Source organism: Gymnoscopelus braueri (genome assembly GCF_963280865.1).
Source record: "Gymnoscopelus braueri genome assembly, chromosome: 16".
NCBI classification, from domain to species: domain Eukaryota; kingdom Metazoa; phylum Chordata; class Actinopteri; order Myctophiformes; family Myctophidae; genus Gymnoscopelus; species Gymnoscopelus braueri.
Genome location: NC_137616.1, coordinates 30,301,528 through 30,314,539, shown reverse-complemented (window position 1 = coordinate 30,314,539; position 13,012 = coordinate 30,301,528). Strand labels below are relative to the sequence as shown.

Sequence of the window (13,012 nt, the reverse complement as noted above, 5' to 3'; positions counted from 1 at the left end):
ACCTAACAATCTACGTTTTCATGTCCTCAGGTAAACTGTACAATCCAAAAATAGTGCAGCAAAGAATTAACGTGCGATCAGCGGAACTAGGGGAAATGGCAGAATGGTATGAGTGAGTGTGTATATGTTTGTACCTGTGCCTTGTGTGAATGTCTGTTTCTCTATTGTGTGTGCAAGTGCATATTTGTGTGTTTGTGTATTTATCTCTGTAAGTGTGCGTGTTTGTATATGTTTGTATGCTTGTATGAGTGTGTGTGCTGTGCATATGTGTGTGCGTGTGCGTGTGCGTGTGCGTGTGTGTGTGTGTGTGTGTGTGTGTGTGTGTGTGTGTGTGTGTGTGTATGTGTAATGGAAAGTACTACTGTAGCCTATCTGAAACAGAGGCTGAAGGGTTCTGAGACTGTAACCACATTAGCTATGACTGAACAGGTTTTCTAACTACATCTTTTACGGTTCCTCATGCACATCATCTCTCCAAAACTAAAAAAAAGTCACTCTTGGTAACACTTTAGCTAAAAAGCTGGAGCTAAAACATTTGGGAATCACTGCGTTAGCTTACAATTCCTTTTCCTCCTAATTAAAGTGTAATTAGACAGTAACAACATGAAACAAAATTGGGTCTAACAGTCAACTCCTCTCGACTGAACATCTATGAATTGATGGCTTGTTCAATTAAGTGATACCTAAAGAAAAATAATCTATTACACATGCTCAGTAATGTCTTGTATAACAACCATAATTTACCATCCATTTTCATTGTTACTGTCTTGGAAATTATGCACTTGTCATTTACAGTTCCCACATTCTGCTCTGACTCAGCACTAAACTGTTCTTCAATTGTCATATAGACTCCTCTCTGTTAAAAATCTTACACTGAACCTTTTTTGTGTAAATTATTTAAGGCTAATTTATAACTTACTATGTCGCATTTTTGCCCAGCAACAGTTGTGGATTTGGCGTACGACTTAGTATGAATCTTTACCCCCCACACTCCTTTAGAAAAACAAAGACTGTTTTGGAGTTTCTCCATGAAGAGTTTATACAACTTGTTGTAGAATCGTTACAGCACACATAAAACACAAAACCTTGCCTTTTCTCCTGGGTTTATTTTCAAGTTCTTCTTTTGATTCCTGCACTGTTTTGATCTCCTTTTTTCATTTTTTTAATTCATGACAAAGAAAACCCCAGCTCTACTTTCTCTTTCTCTCTTTCTCTCACCCTGTCTCTTTCTCCTTTACTCCCTCGCTCCACTTGTCTACCGGCAGGCTTCTTCCTTCATTTCCTTGTTCTTCCTTACTTCCTCTGCATGTTTATCCTGCAAGACACAAGAGACAACAATCGTAACATCAGTAACATCATTTGCATTTGTGAAAAACATTTGAGCAAGAATATAAAAACTCTACCCCATGTAAAATTCATGAATGTCAACAAGGATAACAATGGAAATGTTCCAGAAGTTTATGATAGTGATTTTTTTTTGGGGAATGCCAAAAGTACATCTTATCAAACAGAAGGTTTATTTAAGAATAAAATATGGCAAATAGATATAGTTACTGTAGGCTTTTTGACCTGAAAAATAATGGGTGTTGCCAATGATGGTTATAGCAATAAAACTGTTGCAAGATTTTGGATTGTGTAGTTAATTCGCCATTATTTAACTGCCAATATTGTGACAATAGTTCATGTTTCAACTTGTTCATGTTTGCTATTGCACACCTACTTGCAATTGTAGGCTACATTTATTAGGCCTATCAAGGACTACTCATGGTTTTTAAGCACCCCCCCCCCCGTACGAATGAATGAACCATTGTAAAGCGCTTTGAGCACTTGGAAAAGCGCTATAAAAATGCAATTCATTATTATTATTATTATTATTATTATTACTTCTATTCATTGAAAGTGGTGTTGAAGTTAATCATGATTGTTTGGCACCTGTCTCTCCAACAGTACTGGTGATCCTCTATTAGATTGTGGGAAGGTACCAAGTATTGTAGAGGAGGTGGGGTGTTTGTTTAAAGTTCAAGAGCACTCTAAAATGTTAAATGACCATGTGAATGATGTGGCGCCTGAAATAATGTATTTAGAATTAGATTTGTGAAACAGTGTAATTGGGTAGAAAACTCCTGGGGCATAGTTAGCCTTATTTGAGTTAAGTGTTTACCAATTACTAATTGATGTCATTTCATTTGGAAGGTTCCACCTGATGGAAAAGGCAGGTTGGCAGTGATATTGAAGTCAGTTGGGGGAGAGCTGCCAGGGTCTTTCATGGGAGAGTATTTCCTTTTATATCTTTGGGATTTTTTTGTGTGCAAGACTTATTTGTTGTGGTTATTCAAGTCATAATTTTGCCTAGGCTGAACTGTGACTGTACATTATGCCATATGCTGCACGGGACTGTTTAATCTGTGTTTTTAAATAAATAAATAAAATCTGCATTCTTGGTCAATTATTTGGCGCCTTTAGCCATCAGCCAACTATTACAGGGAAATTAACAATATTTGGAGTTAGGCCTACATCATGGCAAGGTAACTAGGCTACTACACATCCCAAACCTCTATCAAAGTGTAATTGTGGTTTAATGTTCCATTCCATTTAGTGTAGTAGTAGCAGCCTTTCCATATGAGCCAGCCACCATGCACAATAGCAGAACCAGCTGTTGGACCTGAATGAAATGGAACCTTAATTAGTATAATTGGTAACACCTGCGTTTACAATTTTCATGCCAATGTGGCAGCTGTGAAAACAGCTCTTATCAGGATTTTCTTTTTGGAGTAGCCTACAATCTACATCTAGCCTGACACTCAGCCTGAATTTTCATTTCGTTTCACTCCATTATTCAGTCTGAAAGCCCTCTCAATGCAGCGGAGTTCTGAGATGGGGGCGTGGCCAAAGTGGGACTCCACTATGAGCCAACGCGATTGGTTCATACTGGATTGTCCCGATCCCGATTCGTCGGTCAGATTTTCAACCGAGCAACACCCGACTTCGAAAGCGTCACCAGACCCTGAATGCTAGGCAAAGGATTCAGGGGGTGGAGCCAGGCTAATCTACATCAGTAGTTCTCAAACATTTCATTTCAAGGACCCCCAAAATGATATGTATTTGGGCATGGACCCCCATCTGAAAATGTCTTGTGCCAGGGACCTCCAGAAAAAATAAATAAAAATAAAATAAATGACTTACAGCCTAGAGAAAAGAAAATATGTTGCAAAAACTTTCTGTACCTTCTCCTGCAGCCTCTCCAACATGGCGGCCAGCAGAGCCTCGCGGTTCTCCTTGTTGGCTTCCATCTTCTGCTCCAGCTTCTCCTTGGCGTTCTTGATGAAGTTGTTGTTCTCCTCGAAGGCCTTCTGGATGACCTCGCGTTCATGCTCCCTCTTCTCCGCCAGGTGCTTCAGCAGCTCCGCCCCCTGGCACTAGAGGGCGACACACACAGAGCAGAGGTACAGTCGACCATAGACACGGAGGAGGCAAGCAGCTGGTAAACAACAGCACACATTTTTAGTCATTTTATCATTCCAGGTTGTAGTGTGCAGTATCTCAACTTTTCTTTGAAGTGACCTTTTTTGAATAGTTGATTGATAGACCACACACGAATATGGGTATAATTTCTGTATCCAAAAGGTACATTTGTCATTAAAGTACCCTGTGCATTGGTACAGGGTACTTAAATGGCCCTTATGGTGACAACTGTGGACCTTTACCTAATTTTAAAGGTACAACATTGTTGGCCACTTAAGGTACATAGTTGTACTTTTTTTGACCAGGAGGAGGAGCTACAGCACTCAGAAAAAGTTTGTGAGGGAAAAGATAGAGAGAGATTTAACAGTATTATCTGTATTTTCATGTCGATTTTTTAACTGTTTGGTTGCTACTATATATGTCTATGAAATTAACTCAAGGACCCCAACGGAAACAAGTCCGCAAGGACTTTTTTGGCCGGACCTTTTAGACAAAAGCATTATAAATGTAACTGTGTTGTTTTACATTCTTTTGCCTAATAAAAATGTCAATCAATCAATCAATCAATCAATCAATCAAAGTATCTTTTGTTTTGAGCAAATGTGTTCACCTTGGTGATTAGTAATAATACACTCATTGGAGTAAGAAGCACTTAAAACTAGAAGTTGTTGACTCAACATCAATCTGCTGCCGGCCTGCATGGTCAGAGGCTGGTCTGGAGCCAAGAGCAGACAAGCTACATGGCCGACTTGGAACATTTACATTTTCTATCCTGTGACCTGAAGATGTGACCTATAGGTCACATGATCTTCACAGGTACAAGATGGTGTCATAGGAGAGTAAAATGGCTAAAAGGTATTGGCATCAACTGGAGTTATATGTCCCTCCCTTAACCCCTAACTCCTCTCCTCTCCTCTCCTCTCCTCTCCTCTTCTCTATTGTCATCCTTTTTTCTATCCTCTCTTTATGCCCATCCCTCTCACCTTTCTCCTCTCCTCAGCAGCCTCCAGTTTCTTCTGGATCTCCTCCAGGGAGGGGTCTCGGCGCTGCGGCATGGAGGTGTTGAGGTCCGGCACGCCATCAAAGGATGGGGGCTTGAGGATCACCTCGAAGGCCTGGCCAGAGGCTCGTTTGTTCAGTTCAATCACCTCCACGTCCTTGATGACACACCAGCCGCCCAAGTCCACGGCATCTGTCGGGGTATGATGATATATATACAGTATGATATACAGGAGTGTTTCCCAAACACTGGGTCGGGACACATGTTTGGTTCACGGGCCCATTTTTATGGGTCACGAGTAAATACAATTTTTTTCCCCCTTACTACAATGTTTTTTTTTTTATTATTTCAAAAAGTACAAAAAATCAAACATTTTAAAAAATGATTTTTTTTTTTGAATATTCAACAGAATTTCATTTCACAAAAAATTTAAGAAATTCCATAAAAAAAAGTAGTGAAAATAGCCGATCCACAAGCTCACAACTCGTCGCGAGCTTGTAGATCGATTATTTTCACTAGTTTAGGTCCTGGGGAAACATCATATTTCTCTTATGGGTCTCGAGCTAAAACTTTTGGGAACCACTGGTATACTTGTGTGTATTTTTTCTGTCAGAAAATAAGTCATTCTACAATTATCTTTTTATTCAGGGATTAGGAGCAAATAACGGACCTATTGAATCGGTCCGTTATTTTTTATTTTGTTCAAGGTTTCTTTATTTTATATTTTCACAAACAGGTCAATAACAAAAAGCATACAAAAACAGTGTGTGTTACCCCAACCACCCACCCCCCCCCCCACAAAGTTCCCGCTCCGAAAGAGCCACAACCCTGGTATCTTATTGTACCATTAACACAAAGGACAATACAAACAAATAAGACACAATTGCAATGAAAAATGAAAACAAGTAAAAAAATAAAGTAGAATCGGTCCGTTATTTGCTCCTAGAACTAAATCTGTATTCCGAGAATAATATTAGAATAGGACATATTATGTCCTATTCTCGGAATAATACAGATTTAGTTTTGTTTGGACCTTGCTTCCACAGTCTCCGTACATGAAAGGGCTCCGCAAAGCTTCAGTAAAAGTTAAAGGACCATACCGGTGGTTTAGCCCATTGACTGTGGTATACTTGGCATTACTGACATTACTGAACATTTTCCAAAGTATACTTTTTATTTCTTAATTTTTTTTCTTAAAGACTTTAACCACTTTCAACCTAGCATCCCTATTTTGAGCATGCATGTCACTATAGACCATATCAGTAGATAACAAACGTGTACAGCGTTTTTTCCGGGTAGAATGTCTATGGATATCTACACTACATTCTACACAATAAACTGTCCGGAACGTTAGCTATGTGTAGTTTGTCAACCTGTGGATATTTAGAACAAAATAATATATTTCAAATAGTCAATTAACAATAGCATAAGTGTCCTGTCTTCCAGAAATAAGGTTAATGAATAATACTGCTCCATTGTGATGCTGGCGGAGTTATCTACCAGGAAATACATCATCAAGAATCAAAATGTTTTGAACATTTCAAAATAGAAGATCTACATGCTCACCACACATCATCGCGACACGTATGGTTGTAGATCGGCTATTCAAACGAAGAAAGGAACTGACACACAAGGTTTCATGCTACAGCAGATATGGAGTTAATACTGATGTGCTTTATGTCACCTTCTGCTTTGTATGAAGGCTTGTCTGCAGTCTGTGGATTCAGGCAGGCACACAACAGAGACACCAGGGGGAGCTCTTTCATCTTCTCTTTGTAGGCTGAGGACAATGAGCACACATCTTTTACAGTCTATGGCACACATGCAGGCACACGCACACATGCACGCACACGCACGCACGCACACACACACACACACACACACACACACACACACACACACACACACACACACACACACACACACACTTTGAGTCGCCTGGCCGGAGCCTGGCTGGATCTCATGCTGCTCAGCTGGCCACAACTCTCTTATTCATCGCAAAGCATTATGGAAATACAACTCTATGGTGAACTCCATTATGCAATGGAGTCTAGACGTCTAGACTCCATTGCATAATGGTCATAACGTCTAGACTCCAATGGAGTCTAGACTCAGTCTAGTCTAGACGCCGAGATGGACGGTCGCATGCGAACTAGCTCCCGACCGAGCTCTCACGAACGAGCTCTCGGGCGAACGAGCTCTCGCACTCACGGCAACATTTTTGCCAGTTTTTCACTGGATTTAATTCTCATCTTCATCCTTCTGTGGACGACGGATTCATTCCTCGAATATCCACAGAATCTACACCTGATGGAGACAGAAAAGGGGAATCCACGGGAAATGAAAAACGAAAAACACTCCGACTTCTATCTGATCGGCTCGACAGAATCAACGAAACATCTGGGATTCGCAGCTGGAGCTCTCCATACGCTCCTGGCCATGAATTCGGCTAGAAAGAAGAACGCGCCCCCGACAGGACGCATGGACAGAAGATATATAATCATCCTATTTCTTCTCCTGTCGGGTGATATCCACGTTAACCCAGGCCCAGTTACCACCAGGCAAACTTCTGCCCGTCTGGCGAGGGAGGAAAACTTTGCCAACGTAGCTAGCGTTGCTAACGTTGCTAACGTTGCCAACGGCAACGGGGAACAACAACAACGCCAGGCTAACACCGCAAGCTTTCTGTCCCAGCAAGCCAACGCACCCTCGGACTACATCGACACCGCAGCCGTCCTCAACGCACCACGAAGTCCTACGGAGAGACGCTGCGCGACCGAAGAAGCCGATCCACGGACACATCTTCTGGTGGCTTCAGGCGGCGCAGGGACCAGGATGGACCACCGAGAACACAGACGAAGGCCCCCCCCATCCCCCCACCCCCCAAGCTCCACAGCTGGTTGCTTACCTCCGAGAACCAGACAAAGGCCCCCCACCGCCCCCCAACCCCCACAGCTAGTTGCCTACGACGGAACAGATGCTTTGATGGACGCTAACACCACAACACCCCCCTCCCCCCTCGATACTGCTCCTCAACTTGATATCTCTGTGGACAAACACATCTCCATTGATCAAATGATCAAATCGTTCGGTGTTGGCTTGCACATGATTCACCTCAATGTGAATTCCCTTGTAGGAAACAAGCTAACACAAATCAAGCAGATGTTTTATGATGGTAAGGTTGACATTTTAACTTTCTCTGAAACTAAACTTGATCATACGATAAAGGACATTGAGATTGAAATTGAAAATTACAAACTTTTCAGAAATGATAGGAGCATTAATGGGAGAAACGGAGGTGGTGTATGCATGTATGTACATATTGACAATGAGTGCATCCTTCGCGAAGACCTGAAGGATGCAGCCATTGAAGCTGTGTGGGTCGAGATCATTTTTAAAAATTCCAAGCCTGTGCTAGTCGGTACCATATACAGACCTCCTAACCAGACTGATTTCTATGAAAGACTTGAGGAGTGTTTAGCTAAGGTGGAGTGTGCGGAGACGATTCTTCTTGGTGACTTTAACACAGACATGCTCTGTAAGGAAGCGTCAGTGTATAAGTCATTCAAGGGGTTTTGTCAACGGCACTCACTCCACCAGCTAATCACCCAGCCCACAAGGCTGTGTGTTTCCACTCAAACTACCATAGATCTCATTCTAGCAACGGACAAGGACAAAATCCTCAATAGTGGTGTTTCTACCTGTGGCATATCTGATCATAACATGATCTTCTGCACCAGAAAGAAACGTAAACCTAAGAACGGTTGCCACAAATCAGTCACGATCAGAGACCTCAAAAACTATAAGAGTGAGGACTTAGATCGCAGGCTAGAGGAACTGGACTGGTCCGACGTACTAAACAGCACACAGGTAGACGAATCTTGGCTTGGTTTCAAAACCAAATTCATTCAAATTTTGGACAGTGTGGCCCCCATGAAAACCGTCATGGTCAAATCCCGCCCGGTACCATGGATGAATTCGGACATCCTTACTGCCATGAAGGTCAGAAACAAAAAGTGTTCTGAGCTTCATAAAGGTAGGATCAAACTCGCCAGGTGTTTTAACAAAGGTCTCGAATCCCACGTAGCTAAACTTGTAAAAGAAAGAAACAAGCTAAGAAACAAGGTTAATCGCATGCTCGAACTAGCAGAAAAAAGCTTCCTCGATGACAAAATTGAGGAAAACAAAAGCAAACCACGAGAGCTTTGGAAGCTATTCAACAACCTACTAGGCTGCAGCAAGAAATTGAAAACCAGGTTTACAAACATAAGCCTCAAGGTGAATGACACTCTCATCACATCCAAACATGAAGTGAGTAAAATCCTCAACATATTCTTCACGACCATAACCTCAGATTTGGTTGAAAAACTTCCCCCTCACTCTGGGTGCTATGGTGAGGAACATGTTGACTCATTTTACAAAAAACAGGGTGTACGGAAAGATGATTTTAAACTCTCCCCTGTGAAAACAGAAGAGGTGTTTAAAAAATTGAGTGCTCTTCATCAACACAAAGCCACAGGCCTCGACAATATCCCCGCCAAATTTCTAAAAGACTCGGCCGCCTCCATTGCTCCAATCATTACCCACATAATAAACCTCTCCATCATACAGGGACGGGTCCCTAACGATTTCAAAAAAGCAAGGGTGACCCCTCTGTACAAAAAAGGAAACAAATTAGACCCTGGCAACTACCGCCCTATTTCTATTCTTAGCTCCATCTCGAAAGTCATGGAAAAAATAGTCTATGAACAGGTCGATAAGTATCTTGCCGAAAAAAATCTAATTTACAAATTCCAATCTGGTTTCAGAACAAACCACTCCACTGACACATGCCTTCTCTATTTGAACGACTCTATCAAACAAGATGTCGACAAGGGCAAATATTGCGGCATGGTCATGCTGGACCTCCAAAAGGCCTTTGACACCGTCAATCACCCAATTATGATCAATAAGCTCAAAGCAATAGGTTTTGATGATACGTCAGTGAACTGGATGAGATCCTACCTGGAAGGGAGGGAGCAAGTGGTGGAAGTAAACGGCACCCAGTCCCCCCCCCTCCCTGTGACTTGTGGTGTCCCACAAGGAAGTATACTAGGACCTTTACTGTTCCTGATATATGTGAATGACATGTCATCGGCCTGCGACTGCAAGCTGTTCCTGTTCGCAGATGACTCGGCCCTGCTAGTCTCGGACAGGGACAGGCTGCAGGTTGAGAAAACTCTCAGCTCCGAACTCAACAAGATCTGCATCTGGCTCTCTGACAACAAACTTTCATTACACCTGGGTAAAACTGAATCCATCCTCTTTGGGTCCAGTCCTAACCTTAGCAAGGCAGAGAGTTTCACGATCAAAGTGGGTGATAATGTCATCAAAAGAAAGGATGAAATTACCTACCTGGGCTCCATCTTGGAGGCAAACCTCTCCGGTAACAAAAACGCCGAAAAAGTGATCAAAAATGTCAACCGAACAACACGCTATTTGTGGAGGATTGATCGCCTAGTCAGTAAGAATACTCTGAAGATTCTTGCAGGGGCCCTCATTCAAGGTCATTATGATTATGCATGCACTTCATGGTATCACAACACCTCCAAGGCCTTAAAAACAAGGCTCCAAACATCCCAAAACAAACTTGTAAGGCTACTTCTTGGCCTCAATCACAGAACCCATCTAACCCCTGCTCATTTTGCTAGGATTGGATGGCTTAGGGTTGAGGACAGAGTACAGCAACTTGCTATGGGCCTGGTCTTCAAGATACACCACAACATTGGGATCCCCCTGTATTTGTCAAAATACTTCAAAAATGTTAATGAAGTCCATGATCATAACACCAGAGGCAGCTCCACTGATCATGTCCAACCCAGATTTGGCTCAACTAAGGGTATGAACTCATTCTCATGCTATTCATCAAAAATGTGGAATGCCCTACCAAAAGGAGTAAAGGAGTGTAAAACCCTACTCACTTTCAAAACTGCCCTAAAGATACACCTTCAGGAGGCTGCAATTCGAAAATGGCCCCTGTCTAAGTCTTAACCTACCCCTCCCTACCCCCCCCCCCCTCTTTCATTTTCCTCTTTTGTATATATATATATTACTTTTTTTTTTTTTTTTTCTCTCGTCATACCAGTAACCTGAAAGCTGATTGTATGACATTCTGTATAGTAGTGTGTATATCTGCCTGCCTCTTATATTTCATCATGATTTGTGTGCATGGGGTCCTCATCTTAAACAAGCGTAATGCTTAATGAGGGTTTCCAGTTTAGTAGACCTTGTATTGTGAATTTGTACTTCCATGTACTGTTATGTACTGTCATGTACTATTCTCATGTCTTTCTAAATAAACTACATCAATCAATCAAAACACACACACACACACACACACACACACACACACACACACAGCTTGTGTGGCCGCTGACAGCTGAATCTAAATCTCTTTTTAAGAAAATAATTGGCGTCATTAGTAATAATTGCATTGCCGGCAATAATAAATGATCTACCAATTAGTATCTGCTTTGAGGAAAATGTGTGATGCATTTCTATTGAAGCAGGAAGAGGAGTTAAATATGCAGTAATTGGAAACAAAACCCTTCCATAAAAGAAAGATGATTAGTAAAAAGTTGCAAATTTGTATGCAAATGTCTTATAATGACTCAATGATTTAATGGTATTAATGCAGACCTCTTCCATGCATGCAATCATTAAGATAAGATTAGATGTTAGTATCTTTGGGTGGTGGAATAAAGATGTTTATTTGACGGGGTCACAAATTATGGGGAAATGTAATACAGTATGTGCAGTTAAAGCTTCAATCTTCATTGTTATCTTAACTCTGATGAGTTTGGTTCCATCTGTACACTCTTAATACTGAGGATTTGACTATGTATGGTCAAGATATGGGTTTAGACAGAGGCGCACGTGTGTCTGTGCTGATGGTTCATTTGACTGCTGTCACTGCACTTACCTGCAAGGGTCATTTTGTCTCAGGGTCTGTCTGTCTGTCTTTCAATCTGTTTGTCTGTCTGTCTGTCTGTGTGTCTGACAGTGTTTCTGTCACGCCAGGGAAACTGAGGATCCTTCTCACTCTGACTCTGAAAGGAAAGAGACAGACAGGGGGGGGGGGGTAGGAAGAGAAAGAGCAACGGAGAGGAAAGAGAGAGAAAGAAGATGAGAGAAAAATTAGAATTGAATGAAATATAGAATTGGGAGTTGCGTCATGATGCACAGAATCCTGGATTGATTGTATAACCTACGGTTCAAGAGTAACAGGCCAAAACGTGACGTGGCATATTATAGCCATATACCCATGAGGCCGACATCGAAGGTTCTTCCTTGGCCTAATGGGAGTGTGTGTGCAAAGTTTCACACCGATCGGTCCAACGTGCCTGAGCTTAGCTGACACACACACAGACACACAGATGGACATGGGCAAAAACATAATCTCCGCCTCCTAGCTGTTCCGGACTGGCGGAGATAATAAATAAACAAATAAATTGCATTGTCATTTGTAGACTCTCTGAGTTACAAATGGTTAAATTAACACTGAGGGTTTTGTTTACAAGCAAAACACATTAGTCAGGACAGAAGTGTTATCTCTTTCTGACAAAAGTAGGAGCAAGCCTGGCATCCCTATTTTGGGCATGCTATTATGTCCAATGTCCAAAGAATTTCCAAAATGTAAGACAATGTCTGAAAATCAAGTTCACATGTCATGATGTGACATTTTGTGAGCTTGTACTGTAGATCGGTTATTTTTGCTATTCATTGTACAACTAAGTATATAAGGATTTAGTGGTTAACGTCAGGAAATAGATTAGGACAGTGAATGAAACAGGGGACATTAGCTCTAACCAAATACCAAAACTCCAGTGAGGTCAAAACAAACCCCAAACAAAAGGCCCTCTTGAGAGGAGAGGGAAATCTAGGTGTCCCTTCTAGCCAACACCAGGGTTTTAAAGTCTCAATGGAAACTTAGGCTAGGCAGACCTCCAGCCACTGAAGATGTAGTAGAAGTTATATTGTACTGAGGTACAGATTGGTTAAAATAACATTTAATTCATTTAAATAAGTCTAGGATTGTAGCTTTAACGTCAGAGCATTACAATATCATTCAAAGAAAATGTATATCTTGAGTATATTAACAGTTATATGTTCATTCACGCTAGTAAAGCAAATTAAATCTGCTCAGACACTGCAAAGAGCAAAGCTGATAGAGAGAGAGATGCAAACGAGGCAGAGAGAGAGAGAGAGAGATGGAAGGAGAGAGCCCAAAAATCAAAGCCAAGTGTAACCACTCCCATCAGCTGCTTCCCGTCTCTCTCTCTCTCCCTCTCTCCCTCTCTCCCTCTCTCCCTCTCTCCTCCATGTTAGATGGTATGCTCAGTCAGCACTGAATTTATGTACATGTGAAGGATGCTGTAAATCTGTCCCTCCTCTGCTATGCAGGCCTTCATGGAGGAGAACTCGATAGAGACAACTTTTACCTGCAGAGCAGATAGAAGCTCTCTCCTATGCAGACAGACAGACAGACAGACAGACTGTATTTATCAGTAT

The 13,012-nt window shown here is 41.8% G+C and overlaps 1 protein-coding gene across 1 annotated transcript; it reads right to left on the bottom strand.

Moving 5' to 3' along the window:
- Positions 1-1,245: 1,245 nt before the first annotated feature.
- stmn4 (stathmin-like 4) lies at positions 1,246-11,551 on the bottom strand. Its single transcript, XM_080454135.1, has 5 exons — positions 11,424-11,551; positions 6,147-6,242; positions 4,446-4,654; positions 3,225-3,416; positions 1,246-1,315 (listed from the first exon to the last, which is right to left on the bottom strand). The coding sequence occupies exons 1-5, from the start codon at positions 11,434-11,436 to the stop codon at positions 1,256-1,258; spliced, it is 570 nt and encodes a 189-aa protein (XP_080310261.1). The 5' UTR covers positions 11,437-11,551; the 3' UTR covers positions 1,246-1,255.
- Between the last annotated feature and the right edge of the window lie 1,461 nt (positions 11,552-13,012).

Bases quoted from the DNA above. Each gene is read 5' to 3' on its own strand.
- stmn4 (XM_080454135.1), bottom strand. The intron at 3,417-4,445 runs GTGAGAGGGATG...GTCGCCCTCTAG, and splicing joins CTGCTGAGGAGAGGAGAAAG to TGCCAGGGGGCGGAGCTGCT. The intron at 1,316-3,224 runs GTACAGAAAGTT...TGTGTCTTGCAG, and splicing joins TGGAGAGGCTGCAGGAGAAG to GATAAACATGCAGAGGAAGT.